The following is a 23,859-nucleotide window of genomic DNA, read 5'->3' on the forward strand; positions in this document are numbered from 1 at the left end:
TCGAGGACGAGATTCTGTTAAGGGGGTAGGACAGTAACAACCCAAAAATCCACACACCAAAAATTCCAACTACAAAATTTTTCTTTCTTCAAAACCCTTGAGTGATGATGTGGCATTTAGGAAAACTCATAACCTTGCACTAACTAAACCTATATGACTGGCACGAGTATCTCACCTCATCACCTAGAATTTATTTTACCACATAGCATACATCAAGTTGCATTATATTCAACATGGTGATTTGGATTTTATTTGATTTATGTGTTGATTAAATAAAAGCTAACAAATATGTGTTTATAAATAAATGAACTAATATGGAATTAATATCCCAATAAATACTTTGACCAATGTTTATCACCATGGAACATTTTATCAGAGGAGAAGTAGGCCACTTTGATTTATATACAGGAAAGAAGTGTAACATAATACTAAAGGTAAGAAGAGGGGGGCAGCAGCTCAGCCCAGCCTGCCTCGACCGGCCCAGCCTGCCTCGACCGGCCCAGCCAGCCAGCCCAGCATCACCGCCCGTACGTGCACGCCACTGACAAGCCGGACCCTCCCGTCAGCCGTCACGCACCGCACGCCGCCGCATCAGGACAAGCTGACGGATGGGCCCCCTCTGTCAGCCGCCCAGCTACAGGATCATCTTCTTCCCCACGCCAGCCTCATCTCTCGACCGAGCCCTGACCAAAGCAGCAGACGCGGGCCCAGGTTCATGCACATCGCATGACCCTGTTCCCCACCTTAGCGCCGCGCCCACGCAACCGCCCCCGCGCACGAGAGCCGTCCGATGTGCTCGGCACATCACCAGCCGTTCCGTCATCCGCCATGGGAGCTTAGAGCTCCGGCTATAAAAGACACGGCCCTCGGTTGCCCTAGCGTTCGCCCCATCACCCCGCCGCCACTTGGTGGCCAACCACTTCACCGAGCTAGAGAAAGGAGAGAAAGAAGGAAGGGAGAGGGAGGAGGAAGAAGGAGTCTCCGTCGGAGCACCTTCGAAGCCACCAGAGCAGGAGACGACGCCGACATCTTCATCACCGTTGCGGGTCGGCACTGCACTGCTTCTGTCTACACGGCCACGACTCTCCACTGCACCACCATCCTATCTCCCACGACACCTACGGTGAGCGCCCGATTTTCCCCTGCTCGCCGCCGGACTCTGCTATTCCGGCCATGGCGCTCCACACCGTGAGCGCGTAGGCCAAGGCCATCTCCAGCCTCTGGATACACAAGCACAGCATCCACGACCACACCGTAGACCCCTCCTAGCCCCATGGACGCTGTAGCCAAGCACACTCACACCGCGCTCATGACGCCGCCGCCATGGCGCAGCCACCACCGGCTCACCCGACCACCTCGCTAGACTAGAACGTAGCCGTAGAGCATCACCGTGATGACCGGAAGATAGCCGCGTAGACCAAGTCGATGATAGTCAGCTGCAGCCCCCTTGGCCACGAGCACGAGACCACTGAGACTTGCCGAGACCACATGCAGAGACCATATGCCGAGACCACCATGACTCCGTCTCGCTCGTCGAGACCATATGCCGAGACCACCATGACTCCGTCTCGCTCACCGAGACCACATGTAGAGACCACATGCAGAGGCCACATGCAGAGACCACATGCAGAGGCCACATGCAGAGACCACATGCAGAGGCCACATGCAGAGACCACATGCAGAGGCCACATGCAGAGGCCACATGTAGAGACCACATGCAGAGGCCACATGCAGAGGCCACATGCAGAGGCCACATGCAGAGACCACATGCAGAGGCCACATGCAGAGGCCACATGCAGAGGCCACATGCAGAGGCCACATGCAGAGACCACATGCAGAGACCACATGCAGAGGCCACATGCAGAGGCCACATGCAGAGGCCACATGCAGAGACCACATGTAGAGACCACATGCAGAGACCACATGCCGAGACCAGTGTGACTCCGCCTCGCTCGCCGAGACCACATGCCGAGGCCACTGAGACTCCGTCTCGCTCACTGAGACCACATACCGAGGCCACTGAGACTCCGTCTCGCTCGCCGAGACCACATGCCGAGGCCACTGAGACCCCGTCTCGCTCGCCGAGACCACATGACGAGACCACCGAGACTCCGTCTCGCTTGCCGAGACCACCGTGGACCAGTCACAGTGTGACACGTGTCAGCCCAGGATTAATTTAGCCTTTTTCCATTTTCGGAAATAGATTTAAACTTTGGAAATTCATAACTAATTCATACGACCTCGGAAAAATACGAAACCAGGACCAAAATTCATCTAAAATCAAGCTCTACGCAATGAACCCATGTTTGAGTGCATTTGGCTCTTTTGAATTTTCATTGCTTCTTTGTGCTATTCTATAGACGTCGCTAACGCGACTATAATGCGATCGTTTGCAGACTCAGAGGAAAACCGGACGGACGAGGATCGTGAGTACCGAGAGGAGTACGGAGACGACTACACTGAAGGTGCCACATCCCACCCAATCTCGTAGCACCTATTACGCATGGCTAATGTAGAACTGCTATTGCTTTACTTTACTGTCATAATCATACTATGATAGGACTTGCATGGTAGTATACCTTCTTGAAGGCCTTTACCTTGACGCAACCTTACCCTTGCTCACCCTGCTGTTAGGCTAGACACACGCTCGCCACTATGTTTTATTGCTTATTACTTCTACTACGCTTATAATACTTTGATGCGTGGTGGAAACCGGTGTTAACTGGACTACGGGGAGAGTGCTGCGTGTGTGACTTGGGTGAGTGGAGGGTGAGGGTTGTGTCGACCAAGTTGGAGTATACGACGAGCCTAGGGCAAGTCTTGCCATAGGGTGCTACCTGGGCACCCCTGGAATGGATACCTGTGGTGGGTAAATGGATACCTGTAGTGGGTAAATGGTATACGAGGTGGCCTTGGGTGTGAACCTATGGTGGGTGGAGCCCAGGGTGGAGGTGCTGTGGTGGCACGGTAAATGAAAACCCTGATGGAGACATTCTGGCTTGGTCATCCCTAAGGACTTACTAGTACTCAGATTCACCGGGAAGCCTTACGTACCACTCGCCCTATATGGTGCGGGACGGCCGGACTACTTAGTAGGATATTGCCACTACTGCTAGGTTGTTAGCGGACAGTGTAAGGAGGTACGGGGTACGAAGGATCTCCCCCACACCCTTCCGAGACTTCATGGAGACCTTGTGGACCCGGCTCATGACTCACAGTTTCAGCCACCCTAGACCGGACTTGGGGTGAACCAGGGCTGAATGGTAGAGTGGCATTATCCTAGGCTAGCAAGCGGCCGGAATCAGCCCAGTTGACGACGGTCAGCGAGGAAGGCGGATCTTGTGGTTATGTAAAACCTCTGCAGAGTGTATGGTTGATCGATCGATACATGTGCCGACTTGTCGGCTATGGACCTTTCCTGGGTTTCGCTTAAACTAGATATGAGATGAGTCCTTCTCTTCTTCCCCCAGGGAGTGAGTGTTCGGTCGTAGCCAGGGGCTACGGGCCTTGAGACAGTGCCGAGAGGGAGTTGGCCTGTCGACTGAGCGATGGTATGGGTGTGGTATGGTGAAGGTGTGGAGATGGTGGTATATCGGTCCCAGGGTCGAAACCTGGCTTTGGAATGGGAATGGGGTGGAATGGGTGTGGTAACGGTGTTAAAACCTGACTATACTATTATATACTTGATATGCTAATACATAGGAAACCCCAGCCTTATAGGTTCCTTTTGAATATATCCGACTTGCATCCAATTACCACAAAGCAAGGCTCATAGGGTTGGGAGTGGCCAGTACAAATCGTACTGATAAATTTTGGCATACAGGTTCTGCTGAGGAGTATAGCTCCGAGGAGTTTGACGGTTGAGGGATTCGTTCCTACGCTCGAGTTTGGCGATCTTATCTTCAAGCTGTTCTGAATGAATGCTACTTTTGATTCCGCCAATGCGGCGATGTAATAATTTATGTAATTCCGCACTATTTGTACTCTGATATTATCGAGGTATGGATGTGATCATCGACTGGAATTTGGGTAATATGATCTACCACGGTCTTATTACACTTTGACTCTGTGGATTTCCCATCGTGGAAATCGGGGTTGTTTCAAGCGGCGCTGCAGCGGCCACAACGAGGCGATGTTGAGGGGCAACGCGGCTGCGGTGGTGGTGCACTGCGGCTCGGACACGGTGGAACTGCGGGGACGGAAGAGGAAGGGCGTGCGTGGCAGAGGCGGTGGCCGAGCAGAAGGAGAAGGAGAGGGGACGTGCGGTTGCTTGCGCGAGGCAGCCGAGCGCGGAGGCTGGCGAGGTAGCGGCTGCTGTCCAGAGCAAGCCATGGAGCTCGCTTGAGCTTGCGCTGGGGAGAGGTATGGCTGCGGTGGTGCGGCCACCGGGCAGAGGACGGCAGGCGCGGTCAAGGAGCTCTGCAGGGCCGGCGCTGAAGAAGCACGCGGGCAGGTGCGGTAGGTGGATGGCAGCTCGGCAATGCAATCGGAGACAGAGGGCAGACCGGGACAAGATGAGGCAAAGACGTGGAAATACGTGAGTTGGAACTTTGCTCAGGCGATAGCAGCTCGGCGTGGAAAATCAATCGGAGACAGACATGACCGGAGAAGACAGGAGCAGACAGAGACCCAGCCAAGGAGATATGGAAGACAGACGCGTGAGAGAGCGAGGTCAACTTATACAGAGGACAGATTTCCACCGCCAAAAGGGAAACTCTCATCACCGTTCATGCATATGAAAATAGACCCGTGAGGCCATATATATATATACATATATACATATATATATATATATATATATATATATATATATATATATATATATATATATCATTCTATTTATTATGGACTTTTATTCTATTATAACAGTTGCTCGTCATGCCGAATCTTAAAGATCAAATCGTTCGATAGCATCGTTATCGGACAGTCCTGAATATCCCTACGTACGGCGTAATTTAACTTGAGCATGTATTTGAATCCACAAAACTAAGTCATACAAGATTCGCTTATCGCTTCCCGTATGTTTTAAATAAAAAAATTCGAGAAACTCGTTTCAAAAGTTTTACTTAGGCCTAAATCGCGGTGCTAAATAATATCGTAACCTCGGAGTGTTCCAATACATGCATCCAACAAATGATTCAGTCAAACAAAAGAGGAGCGGGCTTCAGAGTTCAGATTCAGTCAATCAGATACATACTGTAATATACATGCAGCCAACAAATTACAAATACATACATGTCATTTAGATTCAGTCAAGTATGTCATTCAGATTTAGATCAGATTTCAGACTTCAGAGCACTTCAAAGCTAACAGAGGAGAGGGGCAGGGAACAGAGGAGGAGCAGGGGAGGACATACAGACCTTGGGCCTTGGGGGCTTCAGCTTAGGGAGGAGACCGACGGGGAGGGGACTAGACGGCGGGAGGACGTGCCCAGCTAGGAAGGGAGCGCCCGGCAGGAGGACGAGACCGGCAAGGAGGAGCGCCTGGCGAGATGAAGAGACCGGCGGGGAGGAGCTTCCAGGCGGGGCGGAGCGCGACCAACAGGACCACGAGCTCGATGAGGAAGAGCGCGGCCTGCGGGACCACGAGCTCAGCGGGGAGGAGCGCGACCGACGGTACCACGAGCTCGGCGGGGAGGAGCGCAGCCAGCGGGAGCAGCTTCCCGACGGGTCGCAGGGAGGTGAGCGGCCGTCGGAGAGCGGGAAGTAAGCAGGCGCGTCCTTTTCCCCCTTCTCCCTCTTATCCTTCCTGCGCCCGAGCCTTCTTTTCCCACGCCCGAAGCCAGCTGCGCGCGATTTTTTGCGCGCTCGGTCGCCGCGTCCGCCTCCGCGCCGCCTCCGCGCTCCGCCCGCCTAGGGGTCCACCTACCCCCGTAGGCCAGGCGGGAACCCCTCGCCTAGCGATTAGTCGCGCCTAGGCGGGGATGAGGCGTCGCCTTTTCGAACTTTGGTCTGTAGCACATGAAAAAAAGGTTAAAATGATTGGAAAGCTAGGAGATCGAGGAAGAGTGCTACTTGAATGCAACTGAGCAAGCAAACTGCAAGAGACAACTTTCTAATAAGCACCAGGTCGATGAGCTAGCCCAGTGCTATAACACTACCAAAGTTCTGGTTGTGTCCAAATGAACTAATATTACAATATACACTGTCTTCATTAGTTCTCTAATTTTATAAGTTAAAACTGCACCTTGCATTGCCCCAATGCAATGATGAGAATAGTAATGATCACCTAAGCCAAAAATCACACGGATAACTGTAGCAGTGAATTTATTGGAATTTCTAGCATACATTCATGTTACAGCTGAATCTAGTACATGGTACACTTGAAACCAAGGATAAAAAAGGCGACGCCTTCTCCCCGCCTAGACGCGCCTAATCACTGGGCGATGGGGTCCTGCCTGGCCTATGGGGGTATGCGGACCCCTAGGCGCTCCCATCCCCGCCGGACGAGCTCTTCCCCGCCGGGCGCTCGCATCCCCGCTGGACAAGCTCCTCCCGCCGAACGGCCTCCTCCCCGCCGGGCGCCCGCCTCCCCGTCAGGCGCGCTCCTCCCCGCCGGACGCCTACCTCCCCATCGAGCACGCTCCTCCCCGCCGGACGCCCCCTCTCGCCAGGCGCTCCCCTCCCCGTCGAACACGCTCCTCCTGCCGGTCAGTCCCCTCCCCGCCGGTCTCCTCCCTAAGCGGCAGCAGCCAGCAGGTCAGTCTGTCCTCCCCTGCTCCTCTCCTCTGTTTTCTTTGAACTTTGAAGTGGTCTGAATGACTGAATCTAAAACCTCTGAATGACTGAATCTGAAGCCTGCTCCTCTCCTCTGTTATTTGACTGAATCCTTTGATGGCTGCATGTATGTATCTGTGATTACCTGAACTATGAATGTATAGCTGATTGACTGAAAGTATAGCTTAGCTAGTTAGTTGATTGACTGAATGCATAGCTCAGCTAGTTAGCTGTCACTTACTCACTTGTTAGTTTACATGCTGAATGCAAAATTAGGAAAACGCCTTGAAACGCCTAGGCTAGCCTAGGCTCGCTTAGGCTCTAGGCCGTGGGTCGTCGCCTATAAACCGCCTAGCGCCTTCTTGAACATTGCTTGAAACAGTCTTAATTTTACATTCAGGTCCAAAATGTATTTGACCTATTTCCTAAGGTCACATCCATTTGCCAGGCGTTACCAAATTATGATCTTCCAAATGCAAATTGGGGCACTGCAGAAAGTAAAATTGAATATCTAAGCAATTGTGAGAAGGGATGCGTGTTTCCCTTACCTCCCATATTTAGATGTCCATCTGTTAGAGGACTCCTGCAGAGTGCAAAGATGCAACCTATTAAAACTTTCATGCAGTAGAAGAATGACATAATGGAGGGAGGAAATAAGTGAGGAAACACATACGTCAGGCACAACCAAACATTGGTGGGTTAATATGTGCTGGCATGTCATCAGGTCCAGTAATCATAACAGAACCCTCATGTTCTTTGGAGTGCGAACATGATTCAGTATGACTGGTGCTGCATTCAGAACTCTCATAGTCCCATCAACATGTTATATTTGCTGAAGCTTCCAATCACAGATTAGAGGGATCTAGAAGAGAAAAGGAGACCATCAAACTGTCAATAACACCGCATATCCGAACTGAATAACAATAATGTAATTATTGATATCTGAATGTATTAGTGAAGTCAACAATGCTCCCCTTTCTATAGCGTCTATTTTGCCTTCAAAACTACTTCCTTAGGTTGATATTCAGAACCAGGAAGTAGGAACTGATCCATGATTTAATTCATCTATGAAATGATTAATACTCTCCATTGACTAAAATTCAGAAAACAAATGATGTACACATGGATATTTGAGAGAAGTCCTATTGGTTATAAGATAATCATTAGCCACTTTTAATGACAAATCAAACATTATTAATCTACTAAATTATTGCACATCAAAGATCTACGTTTAGAATAGTGTAACTTGAAAAGAGAAGATTCAGAAGTGCATGAGTGAGAATATTACCCCAAGTGCTGAAATTTAACATACAGTCAGAAAGAAAGAACTACATATGAATAACAGAATTGCTTATACTTTGGATAATCAAAGCTCAAGTCCACCAATATTTAAGCCTTGATATTAGTGCTAGAGCACCTGTGGTCAAATTATCCATGGAACAACGTAGTATTAATCAGTTTTGAAAGGTTTGTTTCTTCTTCACTTACAAGTTGGAACCTGGCTTTGGGAAATAAAAAGAAAACATATTTACGCTTGAGTTATGTCTAAGTTGCCAATAAATTATAAAAGACACATCACCTAGCATGCTCTTACCACCGAATATTCAATGAAATAACAAGATTTATCTAATAACACCATAGTTGATTTACTACTTAAGTGTTTAAATGAGGAAATATTTTGAGGATTTTAGCTCATAAATATGTATCCAAACAAGTCCTAAGATGGTGATGTAGAAAACCTAATACATGTAATCATATGAAATCTTTAGTTTTTCCCGTCAAGCACTGTTCCTTCACTGTTCCACCCACAGTACGTCCATCGCAGCCTCTCCGCCGCGTCTCCAGCGCTAAAAAGCTAAAAAAAAAGATCGCCGCCGCCTTGCTGCCTCCGCCTGCTACCCCGCGTACTCGCCTCTCTCTTCCTCTCCCACTCTGGCGCCGCGCTGCCTCCTCCTGCGCCCCCGCTTCATACCTCCATTTTCCTCTCCCCCGCCAGCGAAGCTTCCTCTCCACCGGTGGCAGCGCGCGTGGATGCGGCCACCTGGCTACGCTCCTCTTCCTCCCCCGGTGCCTACGGGGGCAGATGCGGTGATGAAAGGTCCTAATGGCTAGAGGGGAGGTGAATAGCCTATTAAGAATTTCTACAACAATACTTAACAAACCGGTTAGACAAATATGAAGCGAAGCGAATGTTGCGCTAGCCTACTAACAATGTAAGCCACCTACCACAATTCTAATGACTATGATTTCTAAGCACACAAAGGCTATGTCACTACACTAAGTTAGTGTGCTCTCAAAGACTAACTAAAGAGCCATACTAACCACTAGACCCGACACAAGCTTGCTTTCAAAACTAATTACACTAAAAAGCAAAGCAACACTAGAAATATAAATACAAGAGAGGGGATATGATGATTATACCGCCGTGTCAAGGAATTGAGCCAATCACAATATGATGGAGCCAATCAATCACAATCACTCAAGAAATCCTCGGACAATGATGACACAAGATTTTTTACCGAGGTTCACTTGCTTGCCGGCAAGCTAGTCCTCGTTGTGGCAATTCACTCACTAGGAGGTTCACGCGCTAATTGGCATCACACGCCAAACCCTCAATAGGATGCTACACAATCAACGCAAGATGAGGATCACACAAGCCACGAGCAATCCACTAGAGTACCTTTTGGCCCTCCGCCGGAGAAAGGTCAAGAACCCCTCACAATCACCACGATCGGAGCCGGAGACAAACACCTTCCTCCGCTCAACAATCCTCGCTGCTCCAAGACATCTAGGTGGCGGCAACCACCAAGAGTAACATGCGATCCCACAGCGAAACACGAACACCAAATGCCTCTAGATACAATCACTCAAGCAATGCACTTGGATTCTCTCCCAATCTCACAAAGATGATGAATCAATGATGGAGATGGGTGGAAGGGCTTTGGCTAAGCTCACAAGATTGCTATGTCAATGTAAATGGCCAAGAGAGTGAGCTTGAGCCGGCCATGGGGCTTAAATAGAAGCCCCCACGAAATAGAGCCGTTGGCTCCATAGTCCACTGAAAATCGGGGCGACCGGACGCGTTGGTCCGACCGACCAGATAGCCAGCCCAGTGTCCGATCACGCGATCAACGCCACGTGTCCCCGCCTTCAAACCTCTGCCGTTGATCTCCAACGGTCGAGTTCCCACGCAATTAATTGTCGATCAGACGCACCACATTCCAAGACCGGATGCGCCGGTGCACACTTCAGCTCGCGCGTGTGCCCAAGCCTTCACTCAGCGACCGGACACGCAGCTCACCGCCACTGTGCAGCGTCAGGTCAACTCCAAAGAGGTCCCCGAGCGCCTCAACGCCGACCGGACGTGTCAGGTCCACCCTGACCGGACGCACCACCGCGTCAGGTCCACACTGCCTCAGCTCCGCGCTTGCGTCATCTATCGTCAGCACTGACCGGACGCACAAGCGTCGAGTCAGGTCACTTTTTTGCCTCGGCGTCCGGTCAAGCACCAGAGAAAAGCCAAGCACGCCACCAAGTTTTAAAATTGACCGAACGCTGCACCTCCGAGTCCGGTCACCACATGACCTGCGTCCGGTCACTGTTTCTCGGTGAAAATCACCTCCTTCACTTCACCAACTTCTCCACCCTTGCTTAAATGTGTCAACCACCAAGTGTATCACATTGTGCACGTAAGTTAGCATATTTTCATAAACATTTTGAAGGGTGTTAGCTCTCCACTAGATCCTAAATGCATATGCAATGAGTTAGAGCATCTAGTGGCATTTTGATAACCACATTTCGATATGAGTTTCACCCCTCTTAATAGTACAGCTATCGAACCTAAATGTGATCGTACTCGCTAAGTGTCTTGATCACCGAAACAAAATGGCTCCTACCACTTATACTTTTGCCTTGAGCCTTTTGTTTTTCTCTTTCTTCTTTTCCAAGCCCGAGCACTTGATCACCATGGTCACACCACCATCTTGATCATCTCCATCCTTGCTCACCACTTGGAATGTGCTACCCTATCTCATGATCACTTTGATAAACTAGGTTAGCACTTAGGGTTTCATCAATTTATCAAAACCAAACTAGAGCCTTCAGGCGGCTGGATTGGCCTTGAGGCACGAACGACCCAGGGTGGAAGCGCCTCTCTCATCTCTTCCCAAGCCTGGTGCTCCCCAAGATCTGCCTCGCCGCTGTCTTCGAGTACATCCACGGCGTCGAGGTTCAACCTGGTGCTCCCCAAGGTCTACCTCGCCGCTGTCTTCGAGTATATCGACGCCATCGAGGTTCGTGTCCCCTTCTTATTCTCAGTCCGGATCTAGGGTTCAATCTCCATGGTGTTGTTGCAGCCTTCTCAATTTGGTACAGTTAAATTGTTCAGCATGTGAGTTCACTACAAAAAGATGATTGCCACAAGCTTGGTGGTATTTTGATGCAACACTTGCGCCTGCAGACCATGGGATGGGGTGATAGAGAACTCAAGGTTAGTACCCTGCTCATGGATTGGTCAGCCTAGCAGTGCAATATCTCTTTTAATTCATCACTGCTAATTGCAAATCCAAATTTAATGAACTTTGGTGTCTTCTGTGCAATGCAAATATGAATTAGGGGTAGCCTACAGTTATATGTGGTTTCAAGTTAACTCTACTTTTAATTACATAAAGTGGAATGTGTATGTTTTTAAATTGCTCTTCAATGTTTGATATGGCAAATATTCCTATAGGTGCTGCTTTCACAGGTTATTAATAGACTATTGCTTTCTTCCCTTCCAATCAATATTTTCTATGGTTTTTATTAAGTTGCATGCACCGACCAGTTCAACCCAAAAACTTAAGCTGATGGGAAGAGGTGGGCAATTCACTTATATTCCAACACTCCCCCTCACGTGGAGGCTCCCTCAGGCCTCAGACGTGGAATAGGAGCGAGCAGCAATTATTTTATTTAATTGCGCTAACCAGGATTCGAACTCGAGACCTCTGGGTTTGATACCATATTAAGTTGCATGCACCGACCAGTTCAACCCAAAAGCTTAAGCTGATGGGGAGAGGTGGGCAATTCACTTATATTCCAACAGTTTTGATTACATAACTTCATTATTTGCTTTGTCGAAGTTCCTACATCGTAAATACTATGATCAGTATTTTTTTATGGTTTTGATTACATAGCTCCGTTATTTGCTTTGTCGAAGTTGCTGCAGTGCAAATAGCTATGTCCATGCACTGGATGGCCTGCTATAATGATGCATTGTTCAATACAAAACTCTCTTTCTGTTCCATATAGTCTCATTTACAGCAACAGTTCCTCGAATGGTTGCAGAGATAAGGTAGCAGCAGTACTTCTTCTGATGTCGAACACCCAAACTTACAGACATGGTGCCATGATTAATAGGGTAATCAAGATATTTCTTAAGGAGTTCATGGAAAGTGAGAGTACCTTGGCAGCAAAGGATGCCAACTTCCTTATTAGTGGAATTCTTTTCCCACCTGTTTCAAAGGTAAAGCCATAGTAACTCCTTTTTTTCTTATTCGTCTAGCTAATCGAATGTACATTGATTAATGATTACATATAACCCAGCAGCCACAAGGATCAGTAATTCAGTATACACTTTGCAATTGGGGAAGAAGGTAAGGTATTCATGGAGAAAAGATATAAGGAATCATTAACAAGTCCTTACATTTTTATGTGCAGTTTTACCTTTTTACATTTTCATATCGATCGAGTTTGTTCTCGCCACAGTTCATGGATATTGATTTCAGCCTGCTGTTGCCCACATTAATAAGCATGAGGTTATTTTACTTAGATGCATAGGTTATAGAGCACATGCAGGTGATACCCATTCAAAGGTAACATGTTCATGGAGAAAAAGAAACATCCAATCACTTAAGTCATAGGCACATAAATTTCTATATGTGATTTTCCCATTTCTATATTATTATAATCGATGGAAATTGTTGTCACCAACGTTTCCTATATATAGATCGATTTTGTTGCTTTTGATCTATGGTAATAGCTGCTGCTAAAATAAAAGGGTTGGATCATCAATATGTTGAGTTCTCAATGCATTTGGAATTATCAGCAGCCTCCTCATTCCTTAGTTCAGCTGGTTCATATATAGATTTATGCTGCATTCTTGGACCACATAGTTGCCTAAGATCTACCACTTGCCACCTCCCTACAGTTCATACTTCATACCATGCTGTAATTGTGGTTTACTTCACATAGATTGTTGTGTGCCAACTGCCAAGAAAAATGGTTTCATGTGCAGGAAGAAAACAAGATTAGTGCTAAGAAATTCCTACCTTTTTGGTCGCAGTTTCGTGACCAATGAATCCATATACATAAGCCTGAACAAGAAGCAACAATAGTGGTGGTGTTCCTGCCTCGCCAGTATTCCAATGCTCGGCATCTTCGGTAGTGCTAATTGGGGCTACCCTGCCCGAACCAGCATATGAGGTCATGGTATTCTACTCTTGCTCATCAAATTATGACATTATACTTTTTTGGTTTGCTCAGAAGATCAGATATATAGACATTATAGGTTCATGTGACCTTTCTTTCTTGGCTGTGCATCTCTTATTGAAATGACAGAGTACAGTTTATTACCAATATTTTTGTCTTCTGGTAATATGTTTCAAACATGCGCAACCTTTTCTTTCGGTACTCATAGCTAACAGAAAAATATAATCCAATTGTCTAAAAAACACAAAGCTCCACACGAATCGTTTAGCTTTTGCCTCTACTAACTTTCTAGATGTGTTCACTCAGATTGTGATGTCAGCTTCTCCATAAATTAGTTAGCGAAAATGAGCAGTATCCACTTAGTTATTGACATCTGCCTTTTTCACCAGGTCACTGGATCCAAGTTGTGTGCTACGTACTTGACAAATTTTGTAGAATGTTAAGCTAATGCCACTTCGATTCAACGAATCTGCATGCGTAAAGGTTATTGTTGTTGCTGTACTATTGCATGCCTCTAGGTTGCCAAATGCAAGTCTTTTGCAGCTTATAACTTTCTCCCTATTGTTTCTTCCTAAATTTGCTCTTTATACTTTCTACAGCATCAATATCCTGTTCCGGTACCTATGACTAAGCTTCTAAAAACGAAGAGCCTGATTGATTGGCTTGTGCTCTTCCTGCTGTAACTGCACAAGCAGTGCACTCTACAGAGAGGAGCAGTATGGTCTGCACCTACAGCCCAAAAAAGGGCAGGTCATTAGAACCGACAAAGGTTACCTTATCTCTTTAATTAATACTACAATTGTTTCCTGTATGCATCCTAAATCTTAATGTACTCTGTTTCCCATAACGGAACATGTTATGTTATTGATTATATATATATATATATATATATATATATATATATATATTGCTGCTTAAAGCCTATTGATATTTTACTGAAGGAGAGCTGTGAATACTACTTCAGTTATAATGACACTTCGAATCAAGTTTTCCTGGTTATGATGATAACAACAGCAATATAATACAGGTTGTTATTCGCCTCTGTTTCAGTTATTAAATCACTAATGTATATGTCCGATATTTTAGCTAGAGTACATATTTCCTTATCCAACTATGATGTCTTCATAAAAGTTATTTCTATCATCACATATATTGCTGCATACCAACCGCGGCAACGCGCGGGGTTCCTGCTAGTGATTATATATGTGTAATGCAAAAGCCTCTCATGACTGTTTCAGTGATAATTAGAAGGAAAAGAATAGCACAGGCAGCATAGCAACATCTCTCTCCAACTAAATTCTTATTAAAATGTGGAAAAATTCTCAAACACCAAATGTGTCACCCAACTCAACTTCTCAACTGTCTTGAGCTCTTCTTTCTTTGTTTTATTAACTATATGTCCAGAGAAAAATAAGTGATCTATTCAAACTATATAAAAAATAAAAGCACCATAATGCTAGTAAATACAATCACCTACACAAACACCATACCCTGAATTGAATATGATATGTGGCAGCAGCAAAATGAAGGAGCAGTCCTTGCTAAACACCAGCACACGCAAATGCTTCCCCTGATCACAGCTCCAATTCGCAGCCCCAGCAAACCACACACATCACCTAACAAACATCACAATCCCATCACAAACATTGATCCGTATTCACCGTTGGAAAACAAAGAAATTTCATACTTCTTTGATCTGGACATACCTGGCTAGCAAGGCCAATGCGTCCAGCGCTCCGCCTATGAGCCTATGTGCCGGCACCCCCGTGCTCTCTGCAGCATCACTGGCGCCTCTATGCCTTTACTATAAAATGATGAAGATCATCGTCCGCGACAAAAGAATCATGGGCAATCTCATAGAAAGGAGTTGCTCATAATCTCCATCTCTGTGTGTTGCTCCCTCCAGTCTTGCACCAAAAGGTATATTCTTCTCTGTTCTGATGACTGCTCACCCTTTTTTTCTAGGAGAGAACTTGAAAAGCCTCACTTCTTTAACAGAGAAAAGACCACCTAAATTAACAAGGGTTCCTGTATCTGGACCTATCGGTGGTCAAGGCACGATCATCTCCCTCAACAGCCAAACTGGGGTGCTCAATTTCAATGCTATCTTTAACCAACAGAGAATCTAATCCCTCAAAAATAGAAATCCCACAGTTTTTTTCTATACCTTGTACTTTTCAAATATATTGATGAGGCTATTCCTATCCCTTTCACATGCAACTCGACGATCCTTCAAACTCTTAATTGGTGAGTGCAGACTCTCAATATCCCTTCTAATATCTGCCTTGTCAGTCCAGCAGTAAATCTCTTTCCATATGCAGCTCCCTTTTCTCCAATAATGTCTTCTGGATCTTGGACTCAGCCACAGTAAAATGCACTGTCAATTGCTTTGAGCCATGGCAACATTCTCTAATTTTCCCCAAAAATACCCAGGATTCGATTGGATAAAATGGCTCCACATTTCCTAATTTTCCCCAAAAATACCCAGGATTCGATTGGATAAAATATCTGTACCTCACTGCTCCTGCAACAAAATGATAGTATCAGATTACTTACTTTCTCTTTCAAGTTCCAAACTCACGATCCACGCAGAGCAACAGCGTATAAGAATCACAGTAAATCAGGGCAATCCAGATCTAAATCAGAGTGCGGTGGGACTGAGGAAGGGAATGGGATTACATACGTGGTGGAGAGACAGTGGATGAAGATGCGGGCGCTGGCGCCCTCGACGAACCCGGTAGTATAGTCCTTGTTGACGGTGACCTTGTCTCCTTCCCCGCCGGCGACGCGGGAGAGCTTGTCCTTGACCAGGCGGATGTCCACTGCGCATACACCGTGGCCAGGGGCGGCAGGGAGCGGAGCAGGGGCCGGGGGGGGGGGGGGGGGGGGGGGGGGGGGGGGGGGGCGGGGGGGGGCGAAGGGCTGTGCTCGGCGGGGATGCGGAGTCCGTAGGGGTTGCCATGCGGGCTGCTGCCCTCTTCTTCTGCAGCGGAGCAGGGCGGGGCGAGGCGGCCGGCGGCGGCGCACGGGGTGGAGGTGGGGCGGGACGGGATGGAGGAGGAGTGGAGCTGAGGGGCAGCCTTGCGACGGGACGGGGCAAAGTGCGGAGGGCAAGGCAGTGCAGAGACGGGGTGCGTTGGTGCAGAACTGCAGATACGGCGCGCGGTCGCCGGGCGGGGCCGCGAGGGGGAGCGTACTAGGGGGCCACCTGTCGGCGCTGAGAAGATCGCAGGTGCGGTGCTGAGCGACGGCCGGCTTCACCACGGAGTGAACGGGTCCAGTTTAATCTTTTTAGAGTAGAGATAGAGATAGTACTAGTGACTCCCACTTATGTTATGCTTTAGTAGTTACAAATGTGTTGTGTCAACGTTGAGTAAACAGTGTGAATGCTAAACATTTCATTTACTAAATCTCAGTAGCACAGCATTTCTATTTTCATGGTAGCAACAAATAGACCAATACATGCATTTGTAGGAAAGCGGCTAATTGATTTAAAAAAAAAAAAGAGGAAAGCGGCTAATTAGACGAGGTAACCTGAACTCTGGGATGTTTGCTTCTGCAAATCTGGGCAACCATGAATATGTGATCAATCAATCCTGTTCTTCTGATGATCTCAGACGATATATCGCTCTCGATTATGTAGGCTCACTCCAACCAGCTGCAGCCATCCAGCTTCTTCATGCGCCGTCTCTTTGCCAGCCTCTTCATCTTCATAACATCATCTTGTCTGCCTGCACTTGCCAGCGAGTCCGAGAGTAGCAGGCAACTAGCTGCGTTGGTCGGCTCGACGGTTAGCAGGTGGGACGCAGCCAGCCCGGCAAGCTTGACGTCGCCATGGCTTCGGCATGCCCCCAGCAACGCCCCCCAAACGAAGCAGTCAGGCTCCAGGGGCATGGCTTTGATGAAATCATAAGCCTCGGTGAGCCAGCCGGCTCGGCCAAGCAAATGCACCATGCACGCGCAGTGCTCCAGCCTCGGCACGATGCCGTGCTCTTCCTGCATGGCGCGGTACAGGCCCTTCCCGAGCTCCACCATGCCGGCGTAGCTGCAAACCGTCAGAACGGCTGTGAACGTCAGGTGATCCGGCCTTGCTCCCTCGCACAGCATCCGGTTGAAGAGACCGATGGCTTCTTGGCAGTGGCCGGAATTCGCCAGCCCAAAGAGCATGGAATTCCAAGTCACCGTGCTTCTTTCTGCCATCCTGTCAAACAGCCGGCGTGCTTCCAGCACGAACCCGCTCTTCGTGTACATGTCTACTAGAGCACTGCCCACAGTGAGCTCCTGTCCGACGCCGGTCACCACGGCGTAGGCGTGGACTTCCTTGCCACGCTTCACGTCAGCGACATTGGCGAAGGCAGGCAAGATGCTGGCAATCGTGGCCGAGCTCGGCAGGACAGGGTTGCCAGTGGTCATCATTCTCCGGAACAGCACGCGTGCCCTGGCATACTGAAAGTTCAGCACCGAGCCAGATACAAGCGATGTCCAAGTGACCACGTCCGGCTGGAACCCGTCCTCCTCCATGGCGCCGATCAATTCCTCGGCCATCTGGTCGTCGCCGGCCAGTGCAAAACTGGAGACGACGGCGTTCCATGTCATCAGGTCGGGGCACAGGCACTGGCCCCGCATTTTGATGGCCAGCGCCAGCGCGCGCTCCGGGGGGGCGTGGCGCGCATAGCATGCGACCAGCGCGTTCCAGGCGATGAGGTCATCCCTACGCGGCATTTCGTCGAACACCCTCTGGGCACTCGCGACGAGGCCACATTTGGCGTACATGTCGAGAAGCGCGGTGGCGGCGACGGCGTCGGAGGCGAGGGACGGGAACCGGGTGAGGACGAGCGCGTGGATTAGGCGGCCGGAGGAGGCGTTTCTGAGGCGCGCGCAGGCGCGGAGCGCCGTGGGGACGGCCGCGGGGTGCGGGTCCACCAAGCCGCGATCGCCGCGTCGGAGGTGGGCGAAGAAGAGGTGGAGAACGCAGCCGTGGCGCCCTTGCCGGGAAGCGTTCGTCAGCTGCTTCATCCATGAGCTGGTGGTTGTCGCGCGTGCGCACATGAGCTCTACGCCTCTACCTCATCTCACGTTCATCCAAGTCCATGAAGCTCATGTACGCACGGCGGCACGCACGACGACCACCAGCTCATGGATCTTTTTTTCAAATTAACTAATTACTACAAGCTCTACCAAAGAATCGTATTTAGAACTATGCCACTAAATCTCGTACGTAGTTCTGAATTCGAAGCTAGTAGTCAGCACTAGCCCGCCCAACAAGGACAAAATTCAGATCCAACACAAGGGCATCATCAACAGGAAGTTATACTTTAGCTAGAATACACAATCTGAAAATGGAACAAAACTGTAGATAAGCAAGTTGACAGATGGTGAACGGCAAAACAAATTCAACAATTTGGCAGAAGCACAAACAACACAATTGACGGTAAAATTTGGGCCAATATTTCTGAACAATTCATCTATTTATGAGCTCCAAGCTCTGAAAGAACTGATCTTACAACCTACACAAAGAAAAGCTAATCTCACACTAGCTATCACTCTTCCTCAGAAAATAGCTTCATTATTTCAGCAGAGCTCCAATGCCGTTTGAGTCCTATCACAGTCCACAAGCATCGCTAAACAGAGTGCCTCAAAAGTCTGTCTTCCACAGTGGCGGAATGAAGCGTACTCAAAATCTCTCACCAAATCTGAAGAAAATGGTTCCGGTACTAGCATTGTGATCTACAATGTACTCTCCCCTTACCAACCCAAGCTTGACACCAACACCATATGAAGATCCATGACCAACACGCCTGAAAAACTCTGTAGGGTTCCCTTTCACATCCTTGGAACTCCCAAGGTCAGTCCCATGTTCAGCAAATGCATAAACGTGTGTGTTTCTTACAGGGATGCGCAGCTCTGTAGCAACCTGCATAGATTAACAGACATAAACATTAGTTACAAAACAACACAACAATGTGTGATGCCACGGTGCCAATTACATGTATTCTTTTAATGAAGGAAACCAGAATAATCAACGCCAACGATAATACTGGGGATGAAAACGCAATGATGCATACCTCAAGAATATTCCTAGAAGCGCCCAGTTCACCGTTACTAAAGCCCCTAACAGAGTAAGGCCCTCCAAGTGCAAACGCGTCATAGATTGGCAAATCACCCACACAACCAGCATAATGACCATGAAGAACTAAAACAACCGGTAGTGGCTTGCCAGCACCTTTCTCTTGCTTATTTAAATTGATGAACTTGGTCAGACTAAGTTGATGACGGTTGAAGAATGGGTTTTTGCTTCCGATGCCAAGACCTTGGTCCAACTGCAACCAAGGAAATTCCCCAGTTTATGTATTTTACCATGGCAAAGACTAAATAACAACATGAAAACATAAAAGAACAAGTGCAAAGTTCAACATAGAGGTTCGTAAACAATAAGAGAGGTTTGTAAACAATAAGAGCACTGGGCAAGAAAAAAGTACTAAAAAACATTGAATTGCAATCAATCAATGAAAGTTTGGTGCACTGTGGCAAGCTTTGGAATTGAAAGCGGTATTTAATAAAAAGATAAAATAACAAAGAGAGTCTGCCTTGCTACTTTTCACAAAATTGAGTGTAGCACTTCAAAGAGTCTTACAGCCACAAGGCAAATGCTTGGGCGTCAAAGGCTCACTTTACTATATGTCCTTGAAACCATAATTGTACAGATAGCTGACCTGGAAAATGTATCTGTCTCCAACAATTGCACCATTCACAAACTCAGTATTGTCACGGGTTATATTAGCCTGAAGGAATGCCATTCGGTCAACTCCAGTACCACTGAGGGTTGTGGGAGGTCCATCCATGCTCAAACCGCCACTAGGCATTGCTCGAGAACCATGGGTACAGATAGAATTAGTTTCATCACGTGTTGTAATCTCTTCAACCACGAGGCCATATGTGAATTTGCTTTGCCGTGTGAAGCTCTGAGAATCCAAACAGTTTTTCATCATGTTACAGATATTTCTGGAACAGTACTTGCTCATAAAATAGAAAAAATGTGGAAGAACTCGAGCAAACCTCTGTTATGTTGGCTTTAAATCCAACTCTATCGATCCAAACAGGCGGAGCCTCATCCATGTTGGGACCAGCAACAAAGACAGGACTCAATTTCCTCGTGTTGAAGCAGCTAGTTTTGAATGTGCGGTTTTTACTTCGATCATCCACACCATCCAAATAAGGATGGACATACTCAAGCTTGAATGAAAGATCATCCTAAAGATCCCCCAAAATACACATGAATAAGTGCACGAAGTCAAAAAAATACAAGTGGTGTTGCTGACAAAAAAGTATAAAGACTTTAAATAAATACTGTTAGACAGATGTTAGCCTATCAAGTACAAATAGAATAATCACCAACCATGAAACAAACCAGTATTTCTGAATGATGTTACTGTTTAAATATATTTCAATAGAACAGAGAATAATCAAGTTTAAGATTGACAAGTGCTAGGTAAATATAATTCCTTCTGGAGGCTAATGCAGCCATGCAGGGTCATTGCTCTACTTGTTCAGTAATTTTAGACATGAATTTGTCGACACTTAAAAATGCACACTTTCCACATGGTAGTCTAGTGAAAGACAGACTAACATAAGATTAGAAATGCCATGCTGAACTCGCTCGTTGTTAAACACATTCCTCTTACAAGTATAAAGCACCAAGGGTCTGATTGGTTGCCTGCACAAGCCCTTATCCAGGTCCCCGTGGTGCAATTCATCCCTATTTGGTTACCTGCACAAGCCCATATGCAGGCTAGTACTGTCCTCAAAGCAAGCCCAGCCTGCATCCTACAATTCGGCCAAATCCTGTGTATCCAGCTATGCACCCTCCCTCCCACCCGCACCCGCTCTACAGCCCAAGACTCAGTATGACCACTTACGTAGGAAACCAATCACACGCATAACATCCTATTCAGACGAACCAAAGAACATCTAACTCCATAGGCTTATGCAGGTTAAGGCTACGCTGTATAACCCCTAATACAATGCAACCCCAAGTGACAAAGGTAATAGTAACCAAAATCAGCAAAACAACAAAACTCCCAAAAGAACATTCATCAGCAACTAACCTGAGGGTTCAGCAGGTTGCTGGATGTAACAGAACCAACAATAGATCTATTAAGACCATAGATGTTCCGGTGCTCAAATGACACAGTTCCTCCAGGTTGTATGGATGCCTAAAAGAAAATAGCCATAAGATCTGAGGTTCATGACAGATAACAAACAAGATGTACTTTATCGAAATAGTGTAGCCTAGCAATTATATACAGTGGAGGAGTTGCACCTATGGCAACTAGGACTATGGCCCTAGGTGCAGCACAAAAACACCTATAGAAATATCATCTAACTTCAAGATAAGTTCAAAGAATTCTACAATCTAGTCTGAGACACATGAATCCAACCCTAGGTGTGGTAAAATCCTAGATCCACCCTTCCTTATATAGAAAGGTTCCAGGAGGAACAGATGATTCCAAATAAATAAGTACATTACCAAAGTTGGTCGCCCTTCACGCCCAGGTACAATACTCCATTCTGTGCTTACTTCAGATGACTTGGGTTCCAGTTCCTTGAGCTTAATTTCAACTACTATGCCCCCTTCCTTTGTCTCATCAGGACGTGGATTAACTTCTATATTGGAAAACAAAGCAAGTGAATTTATATTCTTCAGAGCCTGTTTCCCTGCTCCAATGTTAAAGATGTGGCCAGGTCGAAGCTGTAAAAGATTAGTAGTCACAGATTAACAACTGAAGTCACAAACATGCTAGGAGAAAATTCATGCCAGGACAACGACTATTTAGTAAAAATATATAGAGAGCAAGTATTTGTGTGGCACGTCAAACATCATCATAGAGACCACAAGATCAGAAGAATCACATGTAATGCATAACACTGAGTGCAAGTACGTTTGCATGCTACATGATATTTTAATTATTGATCCAAATATCCTAGTGCGCAACTCATCACTGAGTTACATTAATGAAAATAAAATGTCACGGGCGTTACCATATGCTAATCAATGTAATATCTTTAGCGATTGGTTGTAACAGGTATACCTGTTGAGGCAGCTCTCGGTCTATGATCGGAAGCTGGGTATTTCCCTCAACAATATTTCCAAGCTTATCCTGGAACTGGTACTCCACCTTGGTGATATCACCCTCGACCACCTCACACACAACCTCATTGGTGTTAAGGTTTCCAAAGTTAACCACCTGTGCGCACACAAAACCCTCGTTGTAGTACCATTTCTGGACATGGTCCCTGATCTTCTGCAGCATCCTGGCACTCACCTTCTCCTGCTTCTTCATCATTCCCAGCACCTCTCCATGCACATTTTCTGGCAAGATGCAGGGCTTGGCACCCCGTACACGCTGCTGGTAATCACGTTCCTGCTTGCGGAGGTAATCCATTTTCTCCCTCTCAGTCATGTCCTGGTCGAAGTCAACCTGCCCTGACTGTGACATAAGCCCCACATTGATGCACTTGAACTGTTTTGCGGCACTCCACACACTCTCCACAAAGGAGACTGTGAGCCCAATTGTGTTATCCGGCTTGGGCTTCACCTCCAGATCAACCCGCTCAAACATGCCACTGGAGACGAGTGTCTCCAGCTCCTTGAGCAGCTGCGACTTAGTGTACACGCCACCAGGCTGCAGTGTTACCATTTCGAAGAAGGAATCCTCTGGCCCCGTGTAGGCGCCACCGCCGCCGGCTGCCCGGTCAAAGAACTTGAGCTCAGACAGCTTGTACCTCTTCAGCCCGCTCAGCTTCGTGAGGGGCACCGTCATGTTGACGGGGAGCCCGTGCGCGTCCCAATCCCCCGATGACTTGTCGTCTGCGTGCGCCGCGCCGACGGAGAACAGCCGGGACCAGAAGTCACCACCCCCTCCGCCACCGGCACCACCACCCCCCGCGCCCCATCCACCCCCTCCACCACCGCCGCCGAAGAGACCCCCAGCGCCGCCTCCGAACCCCCCAAACGAGCCGAGAAGAAAGGCCGCGCCCGACGAGGCGATGAAGAAGGCAGCGCCGGTCTTAGCGGCCTCAGAGAAGACGGTAAATATCGCGGGGAGCTCGATCCTGGGCTCGGCGGGGACCGGGTCGCTGCCGGGCTGCGCGCCAGCCGAGGCGGCGGCGCGGATGGCGGAGGAGGAGGAGCCTCCCCGTGGTGGACGAGCGGCGGGTTCGTACCTGGCGGGCGAGATGGATAAGGATTGCCCCGCGTGGGGCTGCCCCCAGCCGCGCGGGACCGCGGCGGCGGGTACGGAAGAGGACCGCCTCCCGCCATGGCCGCGGGGGGCCGCTGGCGGGGAACGCAGGGTGATGCCTTGGGAGGTTAGCGCCATTGCGACCGCGGATGCGGTGAAGGTAGGTGTCGGCGAGGGGGAGAAAGGGCGGAGGACGAGGAGGGGCACAGGGGGAGGGCCGGAGGGGTGTCTTCCTCGCCTCCTTGGGTAAGGGTTTGGGTCTCTCCTATCTTTTGCACCCCCACCGTTTTTCGAGTTTTCTGTTGAGGGTTTAGCTGCGGTGGGCCGTGGGCGCGGCGGCGTGGATACCTCACACGGCGGCCCGTGATAGCGTGTTGCGACTTGCGAAAGCGCTGCGGTTTGAACGCTCAAGACTCAGATGGGCCTTTTTTTTTTCC

At 48.2% G+C, this 23,859-nt stretch overlaps 2 protein-coding genes, 1 long non-coding RNA gene and 1 pseudogene across 3 annotated transcripts; all 4 read right to left on the reverse strand.

The window, feature by feature from the left end:
• Window positions 1-12,121, reverse strand: part of LOC136547816 (uncharacterized) — a 28,558-nt pseudogene extending 16,437 nt beyond the window's left edge.
• Window positions 12,122-14,076: 1,955 nt separating this feature from the next.
• On the reverse strand, window positions 14,077-16,050 carry LOC136547848 (uncharacterized). The gene is made up of 3 exons (XR_010781788.1): window positions 15,865-16,050; window positions 14,888-15,705; window positions 14,077-14,797 (listed from the first exon to the last, which is right to left on the reverse strand). It is a non-coding gene; the product is annotated as an uncharacterized lncRNA (long non-coding RNA).
• A 535-nt stretch (window positions 16,051-16,585) lies between these two features.
• Window positions 16,586-18,275, reverse strand: LOC136501817 (pentatricopeptide repeat-containing protein At5g59600-like). The gene has a single exon (XM_066497351.1). The coding sequence runs from the start codon at window positions 18,228-18,230 to the stop codon at window positions 16,827-16,829; it is 1,404 nt and encodes a 467-aa protein (XP_066353448.1). The 5' UTR covers window positions 18,231-18,275; the 3' UTR covers window positions 16,586-16,826.
• Window positions 18,276-18,557: 282 nt separating this feature from the next.
• Window positions 18,558-23,685, reverse strand: LOC136547859 (protein TOC75, chloroplastic-like). Its single transcript, XM_066539589.1, has 7 exons — window positions 22,271-23,685; window positions 21,709-21,930; window positions 21,287-21,394; window positions 20,238-20,432; window positions 19,895-20,143; window positions 19,247-19,501; window positions 18,558-19,095 (listed from the first exon to the last, which is right to left on the reverse strand). The coding sequence occupies exons 1-7, from the start codon at window positions 23,558-23,560 to the stop codon at window positions 18,856-18,858; spliced, it is 2,559 nt and encodes an 852-aa protein (XP_066395686.1). The 5' UTR covers window positions 23,561-23,685; the 3' UTR covers window positions 18,558-18,855.
• Between the last annotated feature and the right edge of the window lie 174 nt (window positions 23,686-23,859).

This window comes from Miscanthus floridulus, chromosome 1 (genome assembly GCF_019320115.1).
Source record: "Miscanthus floridulus cultivar M001 chromosome 1, ASM1932011v1, whole genome shotgun sequence".
Taxonomy (NCBI): Eukaryota; Viridiplantae; Streptophyta; class Magnoliopsida; order Poales; family Poaceae; genus Miscanthus; species Miscanthus floridulus.

Coding starts and splice junctions, on each gene's coding strand:
- LOC136501817 (XM_066497351.1), bottom strand. CDS start 18,230: ATGTGCGCACGCGCGACAACCACCAGCTCATGGATGAAGCAGCTGACG.
- LOC136547859 (XM_066539589.1), bottom strand. CDS start 23,560: ATGGCGCTAACCTCCCAAGGCATCACCCTGCGTTCCCCGCCAGCGGCC. Junction 21,395..21,708: donor GTGAAGGGCGACCAACTTTG/GTAATGTACTTA, acceptor ATTTTCTTTTAG/GCATCCATACAACCTGGAGG. Junction 20,144..20,237: donor TTAAAGCCAACATAACAGAG/GTTTGCTCGAGT, acceptor TTGGATTCTCAG/AGCTTCACACGGCAAAGCAA.